At 41.3% G+C, this 19,869-nt stretch overlaps 1 protein-coding gene across 1 annotated transcript in view; it reads right to left on the reverse strand.

The window, feature by feature from the left end:
• Positions 1–405: 405 nt before the first annotated feature.
• The window catches only part of slc35f1 (solute carrier family 35 member F1), a 73,451-nt gene continuing 53,987 nt past the window's right edge, over positions 406–19,869 (reverse strand). The window contains exons 4-8 of the mRNA XM_071514616.1: positions 17,859–18,018; positions 12,865–13,021; positions 12,072–12,124; positions 1,786–1,940; positions 406–633 (exon numbers count right to left, since the gene is read on the reverse strand). Coding sequence (XP_071370717.1) covers positions 406–633; positions 1,786–1,940; positions 12,072–12,124; positions 12,865–13,021; positions 17,859–18,018 — 753 coding nt within the window. The remainder of the gene's footprint in view (positions 634–1,785; positions 1,941–12,071; positions 12,125–12,864; positions 13,022–17,858; positions 18,019–19,869) is intronic.

Raw genomic sequence — 19,869 nt, forward strand, 5'->3', positions numbered from 1 at the left:
GAGATTAAACAAAATTATAATAATATTCTCTCTACATTAAACAGTTTATCAGAATCATAATTTACAAAGTCACTACTATCTATCCACAGTCTTTGATCACAGTGTACATTTTTACTTGCTTTGCTATGTGTTTCAATGTCATTTTTGTCACTCATTTAGCTTTAAATGAGAACATTAAAATGCTCTTACCCCAGTCACTGAGTGGGTGGAGCCCCCTCCCTATAAGATCAAAACTAGGCATCAAATCAAAACTTGGACCCACCTGGGTAGTCAACCAAACTGCCCAGGGCAGCAAACCAGGTGCACCAATGCTTCTTCCCTGTATACAGGTGTGGCTAGGACTAAGGGGCAGCAGCTGATTAATTGATCCGTCAGGCTGATTGACTGGGTCCCTCCCAAATAGTCTCAGGCTACTCGTACAGGAGGGTCCTCCTCCAGCTCCTGGCCCAGGCTGGTGTAGGTGACGGAGGGCTCCAGGGGGCCCAGGTGGGGCAGGTCGGAGACTGGTTGGCTACCTGTGTTCCTGAACTGCTTGTAGACCCGTGGGTCCTGGGCCACGTAGGTGGAGGAGGAGGAGTAGAGGACCAGGCCCAGGACAATGATGAAGAATGACAATAAATAGAGGCCCGAGAACTGCAACAGAGGAAAGGGAGACTTAACCGAAGAACTGACAATAAGTCACTCTATTTAACCACCATTTAACCTGTCATGTTTTCAAATGTACATTACTTTGTTTAAATGAACCTCAATGGGTCCCCAGTCAATGTCTTTTCCTGAAATGGTGTTATTCAGCATTTCATGATGTAAGACAAAAAAATAAATTATAAGCATTTATACCTACTTCAGACACAATGTTTAATAGATAAGATAGAGTGATATTAGTCCAGATTTTTTTAAATAAAATTTTTGAGCGGAAAGAGGTTCTGGAAAACCACTAACAATCATACCATGTTCAAAGTAACTTGGTGTCTTGCCCAATCTAATGTTTATTTGAACATGATGATGAACATGATTGATGTTTTTAACCTGTGGGCAGATACTTTCTCATTAATGCCAACACACTGCATGGATTGCATTTCCACCTGGCTTACTCAGATCTCATCATATTTCCACTGCAACACATGCTCTGAGCATTTACACATAGAACTGGAAAATGTGCTCATTAGATCAGTGATTCTCAACCTTTTTCATATCACGGACCCCTAGTTTAGTCCATATTAGAGCCACTGATCCCCATTTGATGAGATTTTGTCTCTCGGACCCAAATCTGAGAATATTTTTACTGTTAGATATGATTTTGTTAAGAATTCCATGACTATCTGTATTGTAGGTAGAGAAATAACAGAGAAACTATGATCAAAACAGTCATTCTTCTACATTCTATAACTGTGTTAACTTCTTGTAAATGAAATAATGCTGAAGTTTAACAATTCATCAATTTGCTGGGGACCCCCTGGAACCCCCTCAAGGACCCCTGGTGGTCCCCGGACCCCACGTTGAGAACCACTGCATTAGAGTACAGACTCTAATGCAAGGAAGTTATGCACCTTTTGCTGATATGCCACACCCACCACCACGCCCCATTTTTGCCAATCGACATGAAAAGTTTATCAGTTCTTCCAACCTTCATACCAAGTTTTGTGCAAATCTGTGGCCAACTTTTTGAGATATCCTGCTAACAGATGGACGGACAGATTCAGATTGCATTATAATATCAGGTGTAAATGGGGTCAGAGAGATGAAGTGAGTGAAAGTGTGTGTGGATGTAGTTTAGCATGATGTTACCTTGTAGTGAAAGAGGAAGAGGCCACAGAAGAGGCTGTACAGGTCAGCAGTCAGCAGAGATAAATTGACTGCAGTGGCACTTGTCCTTTTCATCACCACCGGCATGAAGCTGTACAGGCCAAACATACAGGCACTGAAACCAATGTAGAGAAGACCTGCAAACACACAGAGATGGCAACATTATGTGTGTGTATGCGTGTAGTGTGTATGTGTTGAAAGATTGAGAAGAGGTAGAGAAGACCTGAGAACAGTTGACATTAGTGTATTTAATCCATGTTACTTGAACTGAATACACGCATATATTTTGGCATGTTTGCTTTGATTGTTCACAGCAGAGACAGTTAGGAACAATGGGGTAGAAAGAGAGGTGGATGACATGCGGCCAAATTAAAACTGACTATATTGCAAGTGCAGGGTATGCACCTTAGCCAACTGAACCACCAGGGTGACCACAACATTGAATATGGAGAATATATACAGAGTGTTAATGTATGTTATCTGTCTGACTGTATGTCTCGAAAACAAGTGAAAACAAGTGAAAAAGGGCCGCCAAGTTTGCAGTCTATTTTGAGACATTTATTCAAATATATTAGAGATATAATTCAAACATAACATACTGACATTAAATTGTCAGTATGTTATGTGCCCATACACACACAGACATGTACACACACACACACCACTTTACCATTAACCTTGACTAATGGAGTGATTAACTATTAATATCATAATTAGGCTGGACAGACCTTTCCCTGTTACCTGGAATCATTGTTTTTCTCATTAATTTTTATTATCAAGTACAAGTTTTGTCATCATTGAAAGACTGGATAATGTACTTCAGTTTGATATCACATTCTCCTGTGTAAAGAAGTGAAATAGGACCTAGCCTCTGTTTGAACTATATAGGCAGACTTACAGTAAGCTGAATTTAGTAAACTCTGTTTTAAAAAACATCAGAAATCAACTTATTAAGTGTTTATTATATTACAGACATCTTATTTTCTTTCCCTGTGGCTCCTGTTCTCACTATGACATCACATTGCAAATGGAACATGGATGATATCGTTCTCGAAGCAATAGGCATAATTTGACCACTACTACTCAGACACACACTGCGATCTGTTCTCTTGGAATTATTACTTATTACTCAGTTACTTAGTTATTACTAGTTTTCCCAAGCGTTACCATGGCTGACTTTTTTCAGTTCCGGAAGGGGGACAAGAAACGGCACCACAGTCTGCACAGCTCTGATAATGATGCTGATGTAAGTTTGACCTGCTCTTACTAACGTTATGCTCTGACCGTCCTGCTGTTCATATCTCAAAGTCTGCTTTCATAGAAATTTTCCTAAAAAATATTCTCATCTTTTTAGTTTTTGAAATAAACTTGCTCAACTCTGTAATTATGCCATATTATTATGTTTTTTATATTGACATTGTAAGTTATTTCAATAATTGGAATTGGTTTATAACAACTGTAATCAGTGAACACTGTCAGCTGAGTCTTAACTGTTTAAACTGAAAAACTACACGTTGCATTACAGTGTTACATGCAGAGCCACTCAGGACAGGTGGAGTCACCTGACCTCAGTGAGCGGGAGGCTCTGGCTGCCAGAGCAGACAGGATGAGTGCCTGGCAGGAGGCGCGCACCAAGGCTGTTCTGGAGAGGGTGGGACGCTCCTTCCAGCCTGAGCGGCCCCCTTCACCTCGACCCTCGGTCCTCAGGAGGATGCGGACGCTGTTCTGGCCCCCATGAGGAACCTGGTCCAAAACAAGTGGTTTCACCCCGCTGAGCCCATCCAGACCGGGACCAGCGGCGGTGAAGCCCACATCCCTGCTCCTCCTCCCACTGGCTCCGTGAAGGACAACCAGAGGAAGAGGAGTGTCAGGACGTCAGCGGGACAAAGGACGTCCAAGACCCAGAATGTCCACAGAAGTCCCGAAAGGGGCGACGAGGACGACTTCTGGTCCATGATGGAAGACAAGGCCACGCACACTCATCTGAGGCAGGAGGCCTGGAAGGTGGCTGAGCTGATAGCCAGAGACGGGAGGCCCAGCACCGCCAGGTCCATCGGCTCTCTGCACAGTTTGGACCGTGTGGACACAGAGACTCCCGCTGAGCTGTGGGGCTATCTGCAGGTCAGGCCCTGCTGAGGTGTCCCGCTCTCAGCCTGCTCACACTCCCACTCCTCCTCCTGCTGCTCCCACAGCCAGGAGGAAACTGTCCCGTCCCGGGAGGTTCCTGAGGCTGCCAAAGGCTGCCGGTGGAGCAGGTGAGTCCCTCTATGCACATACTGTTGCTGTGAACTTCTACTGAAGTGAATTCCCACCCTTCCTCTATTATAAATGACTGTTGACTTGATGCTGTAATCCATACATTTCTCCTACTTTTGTTCCTTAACATGTCTTAGTGTTGGAGTTGTCAGCTTGCTATGTTTACATAACCTCGTTAGCTATATTCATATTTATATTCTATGTTATTTTCTGTATCCCATTACCATTTGCTGCTGCAGCAAACCAATTTCTTCAAACAGTTTATTAAAGTTTCATCTTGTCTTTAAGTCACATGATATTATTGCACAGAATCACTGATTTTGTCAGCACAATTCCTCAGGTGGAGAGAAAGAACTAGGTGAAGACAGATGAATGTGACGAATGGGTAGAAAGGTGAGTGATGAGCGTCAACCTAATCTGAACAGATACGCAGGCAGCCACTGAGCCAAGGGTCCAGGTAGAAGATCAGGATCAGGATCAGGATCAGGATCAGGATCAGGACCAGGATCAGGATCAGGATCAGGATCAGGTCCAGCAGGTCCAGGTCAGATTGCAGCCCCTGGCCAACCCTGAACGAAGCCTTGAGTTGAGCTTCAAACTGCTCAGCTCAGACAACTGGTGAGGATTTTACTGTAGTTAGAGAAAGACTCATGTTTTGATCAACATACTGTAATCTGCCAGGAGCCAGCAGCCTGTTGCACCAGCTGGACCTCCAGTACACTCAATCTTCAGTTAGGGTGTAAAGTCTACACTAAATGTTCTGTTGAAACCAGTTTGACACTAAAGCTGTGTCTTTGTTTCATTGCACCATGTAAGGTACATCTTCTAGCAGAGCATTAAGGGACCACTAACCAAATCATTGTCATAGACCGTGATGTTTTCACCTTCTGTGGCCAATAGAGTTCGAGCCAAAATCAGTTTCTCCTGTCCAAATGAACAGCAGTCTAATTAATGTCAGCTAACTTACAGGGTAGTGAGAGAAAAAGAGGAAATTAACATCACCAAACGTCAACAAATAGGTACCTTTTCTAGTACAAAGTATTAGGATTAATTTTACAGAAGACTATTTCAGTTGTTGCAACTGTTAAATGTTTAATAATGTGTGAACTCAGACTTAGACTAAGACTCAGCATTTACGTTCAAAAAAGCCCACATTTGAACCTGAGTTTAACTGCCAGGTTTGCAAAGAACATTTGTGTTGGACTTGAAGTCATGTAAAGTACAATTCAATAATTCTTGTCACTGAAACACAGGGAGAAGAAAATTGATGGCTTGACATCTGTTGGAGCTTTGGCACAGCACCACTCAGCAACACTGGAGGCCAAACTTCATGAAGTGTGTCAGGCCGTCGCTGAGGAGGTATTGTTGCTGTTTGCCTCTTTGGCTCTTTCTTTGCCTCTTTGTCTTTGTGGTTCATTTATTTTTCATTTGCATGTGTGTTAGAAGTCTAGCCATCACTGGTGATCTTCATTGTCGCTCTCCAGGTGAAAAACCTGCGCTCTGCGGTGTCCCGTGTTGCCATGGCGACCCTCGGGGACCTGTTCGTTCACCTCCAGAGGGCCATGGCCTGTGAGGCGGAGGAGACGGCCCGCATTCTGCTGCTCAAAGTTGGCCAGTCCAACGCCTTCATCCAGCAGCAGGCCAACCTCGCCCTGGATGCCTTGGTGCACAACTGCAGCCCCGGCAGAGTCATGATCGCTCTGCTCCGGAGGGCTGAGGTGGAGAGGAGAGAACAGGCTGCATTCACTTTATCATAATTTATTAAATGAAATGAAACAACATGAGCTTAGTCTCCAGCTTCTGTAAATCTCACATCCCCATGTCTTTGTCCCTCCTCAGCCACCGTAGTGCTGCGGTGAGGGGGAGTGCAGCTCAACACCTCCACCAGCTGGCTGACGTCCTCGGAGCCGCTCGAGTCCTAACAGGCAGGAAGAACTTCACCGAACGCTTCCTGGTTGCAGTCGGCAAAATGTCTCTGGACTCTGCAGCGGAAGTGAGGTGGGATGACTGAACTGTAAAGTTATGCGTTTAGGTCACGAGGTTCAGAAATGCATTTTCTTATGATTTGTGGTTTGGGGCTCCACCATGAAATCATGTTTGTTTGTTTAACCTTTTAGGAATCTCAGTTCCACTTATCTGTGCATTGTGCTTACACTCTAAAGACAAACAGTAAATGAGAAGTCAATTTCTCCACAGGCACCACGGACGAAACATCCTCCAGAAACTTGCCCTCCATAGCAGCTTCCCAAAACTGTGGGCGAGGACGGTCCCTCAAAAAGACAGAGCTTTCCTGGACACAGTCATCAGGAAGCTGACTGTGAAGTAGAGTGGACTTTCGCTCTGGGTTGATGGGAGGAGCAAAGACATGTATTGGATTTCTGCAATATACATATGAAATGGAAATATGCAACATTGTTATAACAAGGCTTTCTTTTCCTTTTTGACAGAAATTAACTGTCACCCAACAACCACGGAGGAACTTGACATGTTGAATGTGTAAAAGTTTTTTTTTTTTTATATATATATATTTTATTTTGAGCTTTTTACAGTATACAAACGCACAGAGAGAAATTTAAGAAAAAAATAAATTGCAAGAACAAAACACAAAGACCTGTATAACATGGATGACTGTTAATCATCCGTGCATGCTTGAATAGTCCTTGTCAACAATGTCTGTAGCTGCCAGAACTGAATGTCCACCAGATCCAAAATTGTCCTGAGGTCAGAGGAAATCATACATAACCATGGTCAGAAGATGACCAGTGAATATGCAATGGAAAAATAAATGCTAAGTAGATTAGATCAAGATAAACAAATTAAATGTACAATGGGGCATACTCATCAGGGCACATATAGACCACACATACACAAGACCCATACATCAAACACCCCATCCCCTAATATGATCAATGAAGGGTCCCCAGATCTTCAGAAACCCTGAGTGAGAATTAGATGTGGAGTACCTTATCTCCTCTAAACACAAACAGGAAACCCTGTCATTAAGCCATTTCTTGAAGCAAGGAGGGGAGGTTGATTTCCACTCTCTCAAAATAACCCTTTTAGCTATAACCATGTCAAATATGAGAGCCTGTTGGGTCTCGTATGGTAGCTCAAAGGCACTCTCAGAACATCCCATAATGGCAGGAACACAGTCGGGGTTGATCTGCTTACCAGTTATTACACTAAACCACTGAAATACTTCCTCCCAAAATTTCAGCAATTTGGGGCACGACCAAAACAGATGAGTTAATGTGTCATGTCCTGATTTACACTTGTCACATGTGGCTAGAACAGAAGGGTAGATCTTATTCAGCTTCTCAGGTCTTCGAAAAGTGTATGCGATGTACAACCTTGAACCGTATGAGCTGGAGCCTAGCATTAACAGAGCAACCTTTGATTCTATCTAACCCTTCTTCCCAAAGCTCATCAGATATCTCAGAACCAATTTCCATACTCCATGCCTCCTTGAGATGGTTAGAGGGGGTGGTCACTGTGAAAAGATCGACAAACTGTGACACTAAGTGTTTGGAGGTAGGGGCCTGAGACATACAGTAAGGTCGTAAAAGACATGTTGGATAGGCAACGAGTCAAATTGAGCAAGAGACTGCCTTACAAAGTTTCTGGCCTGTAGGTAACAGAAAAAGTGACTATGAGGGAGACCAAATTTAGCTTGTAATTGAGTGAACGATGCAAAATGTTTGTCAACATAAAAATCTTCAATTACACATAAGCCCTTCTTTGCCCAGGCAGTAAAAACAGTGTCCGTTTGACCTGGTTTAAAATTATGATTGTGGCAAATTGGTGCGTACACTGAGGTGTCCGAGAGAGTCAGCACCCCCTTGATTTGCCTAAGAATCCTTATTGAGTTACTCGAATATACTACAGCAGACAGGGATGACTTAGCCAGTGTAACAGCCCTATGTGCCTCTAACTCAAGCCACCTTGGAAATACATTATCCCCCACCCCAGTAGAAGGGGAGCCTAGATGCCAGAATACCATGGCTCTGGCATTACAAGCCCAATAATAATGTCGAAAAACCGGAAGCCCTAAGCCTCCTTCTGTCCTGGGTTTTTGCAAATGAGCTTTGGAGATGCGATGAGACTTGTATGCCCAGATGAACGGCAAGATTATAGATTCCAAGGTCTTAAAAAATGAGGATGTAAGAAAAATGGGTATATTCTGAAAAAGATAAAGAAATTTAGGGAGTACCACCATCTTAATAGCATTCACCCGACCGATCATAGATAATGGTAAAAGCTTCCAATTTTCAATGTATTTTCTGAGCTTCATAACCATATCTAGGTACTTGAGCTTGAATAAATGCTTTGGATTCCTGGAAATTTTCAGACCAAGATAGACAAGCTGTCGAGATCGGTCGAGATTTTAAAGGGCAGGTGGTTAAGAAAACTTGAGTTTAAATCATCAGTAAAGGCATAAAGAGACTCTTTTCCCAATTAATAGAGAAACCTGATATATTACCAAAATCCCCAATCAGACTTGAAGAGGAGGAAGAGAGGTCTGGACGTCAGAGAGACTCAGGATCACATCATCGGCATACAAGCCAATAAGGGACTCCACAGTGCCCAATTTTATTCCTGTTATTTGTGGGTTACTCCTAATAGAAATCGCCAAAGTCTCGAGCACCAAATCAAAGAGCATTGGAGAAAGACAACATCCCTGTCGAGTCCCACGATGTAATAGGAACTGGGTGGATTTATCATAGTTGGTTAACACAGCAGTCCCTTCTTAGAACCTTCTTTTATTAAAAAAGCCTTTGTCAAAGCCTGACGTCAAGATTTGGTTTTACTGTTGATTTTATGTCCTCTTTTATATCTCTTCCTTATTTTATTTGTTTTATGTCCTCTGATCCTTTTGTGTGTTATTTTATTCTATACTATATATATATTCTATACTATATAAACATCGAACAAATAGTTTGGAAATTTGTGTTTGGTAGATTATTTCTCTGTTGTAACAATGCTTCTTGGGAATACATTTTATACCGTTGGAAAGCCTGTTTATTTCCCTTTTAAATGGTGCCCCATTTGTAAGGAACATGCATTTGTGGGATGAGCAGCACAGCTGAGTATGTGGGTTGCGCTCATGAAAAATTTGCCAAATCTTCTCTGCCAATGCCAAACAGCTTATTCTGCTGTTGCTATTGACTCTTGTTTTGAGCTTCCGGTACCCCCAGGTGCTGACAATCAGGTACCTGATTGGCACCTGATTGGCAGCACCTGTGAGCATGGGCCCTGCTACAGTGGTCAATTGGTGTCTGCTCCAAGAATCGGCATGCCATGTTTGTCTGATCTCGATAAGGCCTGTGCGATAGGGCGACTTCAAGCTGGTGTTCCACAAAAGCAAGTTGCGGCATTATTTGGAGTGAGCCATAGTACCATCTCCAAACTGAAGGCCAAGTTCCATGAAACGGGGGATGTCAGAGACAGACCGCGAAGTGGGCGTCCCAAGAAGACCGGTTCCTCACCCTTTCAGCACTTAGGAACCGTAGGCTGTCTTCTACAGATTTGCAGTCAAGGTTGCCATGACTGCCCTTCACCGTCAGGCCCGTTTGCGCTGGTGTCGGCAACACCTGCACTGGAACCTGAACATGTGGAGGAACGTTATGTTCAGCGATGAGTCCAGATTCTGCCTACGGAAGTTGGATCGTAGGGTCAAAGTGTGGAGAAGACGGGGAGAACGCTATGCTGATTGCTGCACCGATAGAGTAACACCTTTTGGTGGAGGTGTTGCACTCATGAACCTCAAAACTGGACTCAGAGTGGCATATTTTGTGAATGGTGTTTATTCTGCAAAATAATTATAAATGCAAAATGAGTCGGCTGGCACGGCTGGTACATACAGTTGCTTCTGCTGATAATCGCCAACTGACAAACAAATACTGTACAAATCATTGTGATTACTAATACAAAATAATGATCAAAATAATCAACATCAATAGAAAATTATAATTAAGCTACATTAGATTAATAATTCTTAATCACACTACTATCTATTCCAAGCATTCTGTAATGTACTAACCTTTCTACAAATCATAAGTAATGTATTTCTACACTTTCATTCACAAAACTGATTAAACTATATTTACAACTGGCATCTGCCTTGGTGCGCTGTTGCCATGGCGACTGTAAACGCTACTACTACAGCTGATGTTACCGCTAGCCACCGCAAGTCAAAACACACCCACATTCCGGCTCCCCTTCAAGGTAAAACATCTACAATATAACATACACACTCCCAAACAAACAACACATGTATGTGAGTTACCACAACCTAACAGGTAACTGTAAATATTGTAAAATGGTTAAAATGACCGTTATAGTCGCGGTAGCGAACTAACGTTAGTTATTAAAGTAGATTACCCCAAAAAATACACGGACAACCAAGAACAGAAACAATAGCTCCGCTAGCTCACACACATTACAGTGGACGCATTTAAGTGCTCGGTGGCACTTGACTCACCTGCAAAATAATTATAAATGCAAAATGAGTCGGCTGGCACGGCTGGTACATACAGTTGCTTCTGCTGATAATCGCCAACTGAAGGACCAGCGCGAACTCACGGCACCTGCCTGCGTTCTAAATTCTAAGACTAACTGCCTTCCCCAAGTAAACGTATGGAAATAATTGGTGGTGTCTGCTGAAGCAGAGATAAATATAAATCAGAGGATTTCAACATGCCACAGAGGCAGTGTGATGGTGTGGGGCGACATCTCCATCACTGGAAAAACGAGGCTTGTCATCATTGGAGGCAATCTCAATGCAGAGAGATATCGAGATGAGATTCCGCAACCAGTGGCAATCCCATATCTCCACAGTCTGGGACCGAACTCCATCCTCCAAGATGACAACGCTCGCCCCCACAGAGCGGGGTTTATCAGAGACTACCTCCAGAATTTGGGAGTAGAGAGAATGGAATGGCCTGCCAACAGTCCTGACCTCAACCCAATTGAACACTTATGGGATCAGCTTGGGCGTGCTGTTCATGCTAGAGTGACCAACACAACCATGTTGGCTGACTTGCGACAAATCCTGGTTGAGGAGTGGAATGCCATCCCACAGCAGTGTGTGACCAGGCTTGTGACCAGCATGAGGAGGAGGTGCCAGGCTGTTGTGGCTGTGTATGGTTCTTCCACACGCTACTGAGGCTCCTGACTGTTTGTTAAATGAATAAATTGTTAAATTGCCAATATGTCTTGTTTCTTCCTTGTTACTGATAGACTTCAATCATCCACTCCACCAAACAACACCAAACAAGAGTCAATAGCAACAGCAGAATAAGCTGTTTGGCATTGGCAGAGAAGATTTGGCAAATTTTACATGAGCGCAACCCACATACTCAGCTGTGTTGCTCATCCCACAAATGCATGTTCCTTACAAATGAGGCACCATTTAAAAGGGAAATAAACAGGCTTTCCAACAGTATAAAATGTATTGCCAAGAAGCATTGTTACAACAGAGAAATAATCTACCAAACACAAATTTCCAAACTTTTTGTTCGATGTTTATATATATACATATATATATATATATATATATATATATATCTGTTTGGTTGGGTTAGGGTTAGGGTTGTAATCCGGATGCCTGAAGGGCGCCTCCCACAACAAGTCCTATACAGTCAACTATTAGCTGCCAACAGAAGACCTGGAGGACAAAAGCTCCACTACAAAGACCAACTGAAGAACATCATGAAGAGATGCAATATCAAGCCCAGCGGCCTGGAGTGTATGGCTGTGGACAGGTCATCATGGAGCTCCATTAGCTCCTCCGGAATTAGCATTCTTGAAATCCAGCAGATAAAGCAAGGGACAGCCCAGCGGCAGCGGAGACACCAATCCAATGTACCCCCTCCTCCCCCAGATTCTGCCCTTACCTCCACAGCCACATGCAGCGGCATCGCCGTAAACAGACTTAACCAGAGCCAGAGCCCCACCATACACAATTAACCGAAGCAACGTCATCTTCGATGGACTGCCACAAGCAATCTCACCTATCTGCCAGTCCCAGGGTACCTTCAGCAGCTCCTTGTGTTCCATGATGGCCCTACAACAGAACACACACACACACGCACACACACACATTTCAGACAGTGAGTATAGCAGCCTATTCTGATTTCCCTGCAAATACAAATGATTTGTCTGGGAAAAGTAAAAAAACAAGCATAGATCCTGTACAGATCCACGGCGTGTGTGTTCAATTCATTTAAATTCAGTTAAATTCAGTTCAATTAAATGATATGCACTGAAGCATTACATTAGATTATGTCATTTAGCAGACGCTTTTGTCCAATGTGACTTACAATAAGTGCATTTTGAACAACAGTAGTGAAACCAACTGTGTATCACAGTCTTCATCAGCGAAGCCTTTTAATAGGAATAAGTAGCATTCGTTGAGTCTGAGTTTTTTTTCCACTGTGACATGGTTGTCGGTTAAATACCTAATTCCATTAACGTTACTTAAATACCACAAGGTTATAACATTACAAACCATTAAAGTTTGTATGGCAGCAGAAGACGTGTTATGAGGTTACTGTTTACAAATCTCTTCACTAACAAAGGCGGGTTTGGAGCAAATAGTAGAATGGTTCACTTTTGTTTTCACGTCTTTTTGTGAATTGGTCATTTCCAGCCAGTATGAGCCAAAATGAATAGAACATTTTGAGTTTTTCAGGTTTTCGAGTTTTTTCCTTAGATTGAGCTATCAGTCTTCATAACTTCCAGGCAATGTCCTGTGTGCCTTACCGCATTTACTGTCATTAAGTGCTGCACACCATACAAACTTACAGCTGGATGCCACTGAAGAAGGATCCGAAGAGGCCCATCATGCCCAGGAACTCCACCCTGCTCAAGTTCTTCACAATGAACTCCTCACAGATGTTGGAGGTCCCATACAGTGTTGCTCCTGCCAGAACCAGCAGATCCCCCAACAGCTTCTGCTCACCTGGATGAATAAATTATTGGGACAGGAAGCAAGAAAGAAAGGGAGACAGATAAGAGGTAGAGAGAAAGAGATAGAGACAGAAAGAGAATAGTGCATTGCAAAGATGTCCGTAAATTGGAAGTTCAAACTTCCTACTAGGAAAAATGTCCTGTCCTGTCGTAATTCCAGGGAAGAAGTCTCAACCCTGATTTTTTCCAAGATGCAGTCATCACTCATCAACATGGCAGCATACACTGTAAACACCAGTGTTGGGCAAGTTACTGAAAATGAGTAATTAGTTACAGTTACTAGTTACTTCTCTCAAAAAGTAATTGAATTACTTTACCAATTACTGCATAATAAAAGTAATTAGTTACTAGGGAAAGTAACTTTTGCGCTACTTTTTAATGTCTGCTTCAATTCTCTTATTACACATAGCTATATTATTTTAGTGTTGCTGTGGTACAGTGTGGGACAAGACAACTATCAAATTTTATCTATCATTGTACCCATTATCACTATGATGAAAAGTAAGTAGTGGAACAACAAAACAGAATAGATATGTTGTGATAGGCGTATTTATTGTAGCCTAAGTTACCGGACCGGTAGCAGTGTTGCCAACTCTTTTCCAAGGAAAGTAGCTATTGGCTGCAGATGATGTCATACGATAATTTGCATATCAATATATAATGCTGCACTTGTTATGCACGCCGCGGAGTAGCCCGTTTTAATATAAGTGCTGACTCCGCCCACCCGGGCCAGTTTCGGCGTACGCCGGAAACAATTACAAGCAGACCCTATCCTACAGCCCCTGCTGTGGGAAGCGCTGTGATCATCAGACTCTCTGGATTAGACAAGCAAGTAGAGAAAACTGGCATCAGCCATACCAATTTATTGCCAAATGCTTTGGGATTCAACACATTAACATTGCTTCCCATGGTCAGAAAAAGTCTCCAGATTTGTCGCTAGTCGCTTTTGAGAAATAAAGTCTCCAGGGAGGTTGGTAGTCTTTTGATTCACTTGCGCCATGGACAGTCGGATGATCATAAACCGGATAATCCAGTAACGAGTAACGAGCCCATTTAAATTTCAGTAATTGTAATTGCGTTATTAATTTGAAAAAGTAATTTGTTACATTACTAGTTACTGCCAAAAGTAGTACAGTAACGCTACTTACTTTGTAACGCGTTATTCCCAACACTGGTACACACTACACAGCATTACTTTTAACGTGTTTATAATCCTCAAAATAAATTAGATTTTGAGCATTGCATGACCTTAAATTTATCAAAACACCTGTGTAATAAATGGTTAAACATAAATTTGAAATGTGAAATGTGAAATGTGATAACGTTCTATGCCAAACAGATAATGTTGCCAGATAAGGTTGACATAATGTTAGCTGATGCATGGAAAACAAGAAACCAGCTAGACAAATCAGCTTTTTCCAAGCATCCATGTTTTTCCAGTTTTTCCAACCTGGCCAACCGCAACGCACAGAGGTTGTAATTATAATTTACCAGCAGGGGATTTCCAACTTCCAACTTCACATGGAACACAACATAAGAGACAGTTGTAAAAAAAATGATAATCATGCAAATTTACATTGAAATTACTGTACTTAAGTATCTCAGTATCTAGTATCTCAGTATCTAGGTTAAGGTAAACTCTACCTCAGCAAGACAAGCATAAATACATGAACATACCCATCATGACCTGTGTAAATTTAGAAACTTAAAAATACAGAGAAGATAATCCCACTGAGAGACAGGTAAAACCATAGACCAGTGAAAATGCATAATGTATAATTTTTGTTGTGCTGATTTATTATTATTTTTTTCATTAGGGTTCCAGCCAGTTTCTCCGCTGGTTTGTCCAATCAGTATTGTTCAGAGAGTCCCTCAGTATATCCAACCTATTTTATTAGGGGTAGACGTATTTTAGTTGTATTTTATTATGTATTATCCAACCAGCTGCATAGCATGACTCAATGCTCATGGCAAATTGACATTAACAACCTAAATTCTCCACAGTACACAGCCAGCCAATGGCAATCTAGTATAGTGACAACTGATTAGTGTTTAGCCAATGAAAGCTTTCCTCTTTGTGAGGACTCAATTACTGTCATCCAGTCATTCAGAGGGAATGGCACAGACACAAGGCTAAGGGAAAAGCTCAACTTTCCACTAGTGATAACATCTCCACCTTTTTGCTATTTTGCATATTGCATTTTATGAAATTGCATGTATTACTTCTTGGCATCATATTGGGTTGTGACAGCATATAACTAGTCATACTATTATAGCAGTTATAGCAAGAAGCCCACTAAAACAACTAATCTAATCACAATACATTGAAGTAAGTTAAAGTCACCCCCTACAGTGTACATGATTTTGTGACCTATTGATGTTACATTGAAAAATGATCACTGTGTTACAGAGGTTTCCAGAAATGTAGAATTTATGAACAAGAGAATGAATATTACAGTCAGAGCGGACATGAACTAAATGCTGGGAAAGCATGTACGTTGACACTAGCAAGCATGAGTAGCCTACACTGTTGACAGACAACAGAACAAACTATGAATAACTAATAAAAAGGTAATGTATGCAATTACCAGTGCTTTTCAAAGGAAAATACTTACTAGTCTTTTTCTTTCCAAAAGCCATTGTAATCTGTTTGACGTCACTGTTGCTCAAGGCTATGGCTTGGAATATCATCATAAATATTGTGAATAAGCTACACCCAAGTAGTCTCATTATCAGGCAAGACACTCCATTAAATACAAATCGCTTCTTAGTTAACACAAATGACTCAGTTTCACCATGGGGAACACCTGGGGAGCATCATTTATTGAAAAATAAAAAAAATGTGTGTGTTCAAAATGGGTATGCCTAGGTACTTTTTTTTTCAGAATACATTTGCCATATGTATATACCCCCCTGCCAGCGCTACTTATAGCTATATGACATTACTATTTTCCTGACACCAATTCAGTCATCTTCCATCCTATTCAAACTCTATTTCCATATGGTGGTAAAACATGTACAAGTATCTATCTACACAAGGGTCTACTTTCTACAGTTCAATAGTAATTCATATGTATTTACATGGTACTGGACCTGTAATGTGAAGTGGGTGTAAGTGGACAATAATTCATACAATGTGACTATGTTTATTTTATTTTTTGGCATTTAAATGGTATATTTAAACGGGACAGCAGCTTACATTCCATACAGACCAGACCGTAAAGTGCCGGGGGATCAATGTTACAGATATTGAGCCGTTCTCTAGCTTTAGCCTATACTGGGGTGAGTGAAAGATTATGCATGCTACAAACTTAAACACCTGCCTGGAAGCTAACATGGCTAACTTTTCTATAGTGCTGGCTGTGTTAGTTAGCTACCGTTTGGCTATATTATTATTATTAGCTTCAAGTCGTGTGCCTGCGTTCATTGTGCGTACATTAATCTTCCATGCCCGGGGGTCCATGCACGTCTCCGTTAAAACACATCTGTTCAAAGTAAATAAAACATCCGTTTGATTCTACGTCATCCTGGCCTGTGTTAGCAGCCACACTTGGAGCCAAGTAGGTCTATCTGCAGCCTGCAGACTCGCTACAAGACACGCCCCCCACCGGCTACCTCAGTACAAGAAACGCCCCCCACCGGCTACTTCAGTACAAGAAATGCCCCCTGAGAATATGGTGGCCGAAATGGGTCGGACAGTGGAACTTTGCAGTTTTGTCACCGAAGCGCATTTCCTTTTCAGAATAAAAGCCCCTACGAGGTTGGCACTAAAAACACAGTTGTGAATCGTGAAATCTCTGTAACTAATAACCTCACCACGTCACGCTAAATGCGCAAGGTCTCCATAAAACCAACTGACCCTGCGTTCACCCCAAAAGACCAATTTGCACCCATGTTTCAGCATAGCATTAGTGGACCCAGATACACAACAATGTATAAACGAACCCAATTGGATGAGCAGTGTGGCCATTATTAACCAATGAATTTGAAAAAGGGAGTGGCTTAACACAAAAATGGCCAATTTTCTGATTTTATTAAGAAAAAGTTTTCGGTAACACTTTGCAATAAGGGCACTAAGTTAAGGGTTAGTTAATGCTTAATAAGCATTAACTAACCCTCAATTAACAGTTAACTAATGTGTCTGGTAATCATTTACTAATGGTGTTCATGTTAACTAAGGTATTAATTTATACATTATTTAATAGTCATAAACTATTAAATAATGTATAGATTAATACCTTAGTTAACATGAACACCATTAGTAAACTACACATTAGTTAACTGTTAATTAAGGGTTAAATAACCCTTATTAAGCATTAACTAACCCTTAACTTAGTGACCCTTATTGTGAAGTGTTACCAAGTTTTCTTTATCAACAAATTCTGTGGATATACACATATTAAAACAATTGAATTTGTATATTTTCCGCATTACAACCTAATTAAATTAAAGAAACTCAGGACTACCTTGATAGATTACTAAACAGATTTCTGCAGTTGACATTGTAATTAGGGGTCAAGCCCACTGGCACCGCAAATCTTTTCTATGTTATTACCAGTCAGTTAAGGCTTGAACCCCCCATGGGCGCTCGTGACTATATTATATAATAGATATAATAATAATAATAGATATGATAATAGATATGTAATCTATTATCTCTGCCAATGCAATATGACTGTGAATGTTGTATCCATTATTCAGTCAGACCAAAAAACTATATATTTATATCTCTCTATCTCTCTGAGCCTCAATGAGCTGGCTGGATTCAGAAGTACTTAGTGCTGTGTGTGTGTTTGTGTTTGTGTGTGTGTATGTGTGTCTATACTCACCAAGGCCCTGTTGACGGCCAACTAGCACGTCAGTCCCCACCATGCAACCAATGCCCAACAGACACACCGCCACCCCGACAAAGTGGACGGCCTTGTACCTCACCAACAGGAAGAACCAGGACAGCAGTAAGACCACCGGGATGACAAAACAGTCTAACAGCTGATGGAGGGAGAGAGAGAGAGACAGAGGTATGGACATTATTTAATTTAGTTTTCACACTTCGTTTGTTCAGAGCTATTTCCAACATTATTTTAGGGTTCACTTATCCATATCAGAACGCAGCAATCAGACCACAGACCTTGTTGAGAGAGAGGTTTCTCACTACGTTTTCAAACCAACCATGGAGCTTTGTTTGGAGGGAGAACATGATCCAACCATGATCTCACCCAACTGCAGGAAGCACTGTGCTATATGAGTTAAGCACCATAGTCTAATACAGTGGTTCTCAACCTTTTTCTTATCAAGGACCCCTAATCTAGTCCACATTAGGGCCCCAGACCCCCATTTGAAAAGGTTTTGTCTCTTGGACCCAAATCTGAGAATATTTTTATTGCTAGATATGATTTTGTCCAGAATTCCATGACTATTTGTATTGTAGGTAGAGAGATAACAGTGACACTATGATCAAACTAGTCATTCTTCTACATTCTCTAATTGTGTTAACTTCTTGTAAATGAAATAATGGTGAAGTTTAACAATTCATCAATTTGCTGGGGACCCCCTGGAGCCCCCTCAAGGACCCCTGGTGGTCCCCGGACCCCACGTTGAGAACCACTGGTCTAATATCACAGCAACATTTTTAATAGGAAAATAGAAAATGTTCACGGTTTAATTTGCAGAATATCAGCGTATTTCTCTGCATCTACAAACTGCAATGTAAAGCCAAGAAATTAAGTGAAAAGGTATCAGTTATTTATTAAGAATCTCACACTTCTCAATCCTTTCACGTGTTATAACAACACTGTAACATCAACACAGTTATATATACAACAGGCACAAATTTGTCTGATGATCAACAAAACCAGCTGGTCCTTTCCTGCACCAAACTGCTGAAAAGTGAAGGAAATGACTGCACCCCTGTGGCTCTGTTGTATTCTGCTGTTTGTATTTTTCTAAGCAATTGGATTTATAGGTTTTGCACAGCTCTATGTGAAGACTTTTTTTTGTGGTAAAACATTCACTGTTGGGGGACACATGTATTTGGGATTGCCCAAAACTCCTGGATTTCTGGAAGAATGTTCAAAAGGAGATTAAACAGGTTTTGGGTATTAACTTTACTTTAGATCCAGCACTTTTCATACTGGGTATACTTCCTGATAATATGATGGATAGAGATTTAATTTCTTTATTGAGAATTCTGATTTTAATAGCAAAAAAAATGATAACAGTTTCCTGGTTGAAGCCGCAGCCCCCCAGCATAACGCAATGGAGAGACAGGGTAAAAAATGTCTTTATCATGGAGAAAATCACAGCAAGATTACAGGTGAGAACAGACAGCCTTGCTGAAAGATGGTCACCATTAATACAGGCAATGCCAGAATTTTAGTCACCTCTTTTTTCCTATTCTTACTTTTATTTATTTCATTGTATTTATTTTTATTCTTATTTTTATTCCTATTATACTTGTTTTTTTTTCTTTCTCATGTATAAGCCACAAATTATATTAGGTTAATACTACAGTTATTGTATTGTTAATTCATTGGTGGTACGAATGGTGCGGTATATGATTTGTGCTGCTCATGTTTATATATTATGAAAATTATTATTACCAATGAAGTGTGATTGTATATGCATCTCCTCCAAGTTCACTGTTGTTAGTGTTGGGGTTGGCCTTTCCAAGCTCCAACAGAACTGGCTGAGTGGCTGCATACTGGCAGGAAATAGTAGTGTCACATGGTAAGTGGTGCATTTTACATAACAAGAGACTTAGCAGATAAGCAGATCAACATGTAGCGCAGGCAACAACGTTGCATCTGTACAAAGTTGGAAGTCAGTTGATGCAGAGGAAAC

Source organism: Centroberyx affinis, unplaced genomic scaffold (assembly GCF_046629955.1).
Source record: "Centroberyx affinis isolate AG114_WGS23_722 - 3 ecotype Tasmania unplaced genomic scaffold, CSIRO-AGI_Caff_v1 ptg009398l_1, whole genome shotgun sequence".
Classification (NCBI taxonomy): domain Eukaryota; kingdom Metazoa; phylum Chordata; class Actinopteri; order Beryciformes; family Berycidae; genus Centroberyx; species Centroberyx affinis.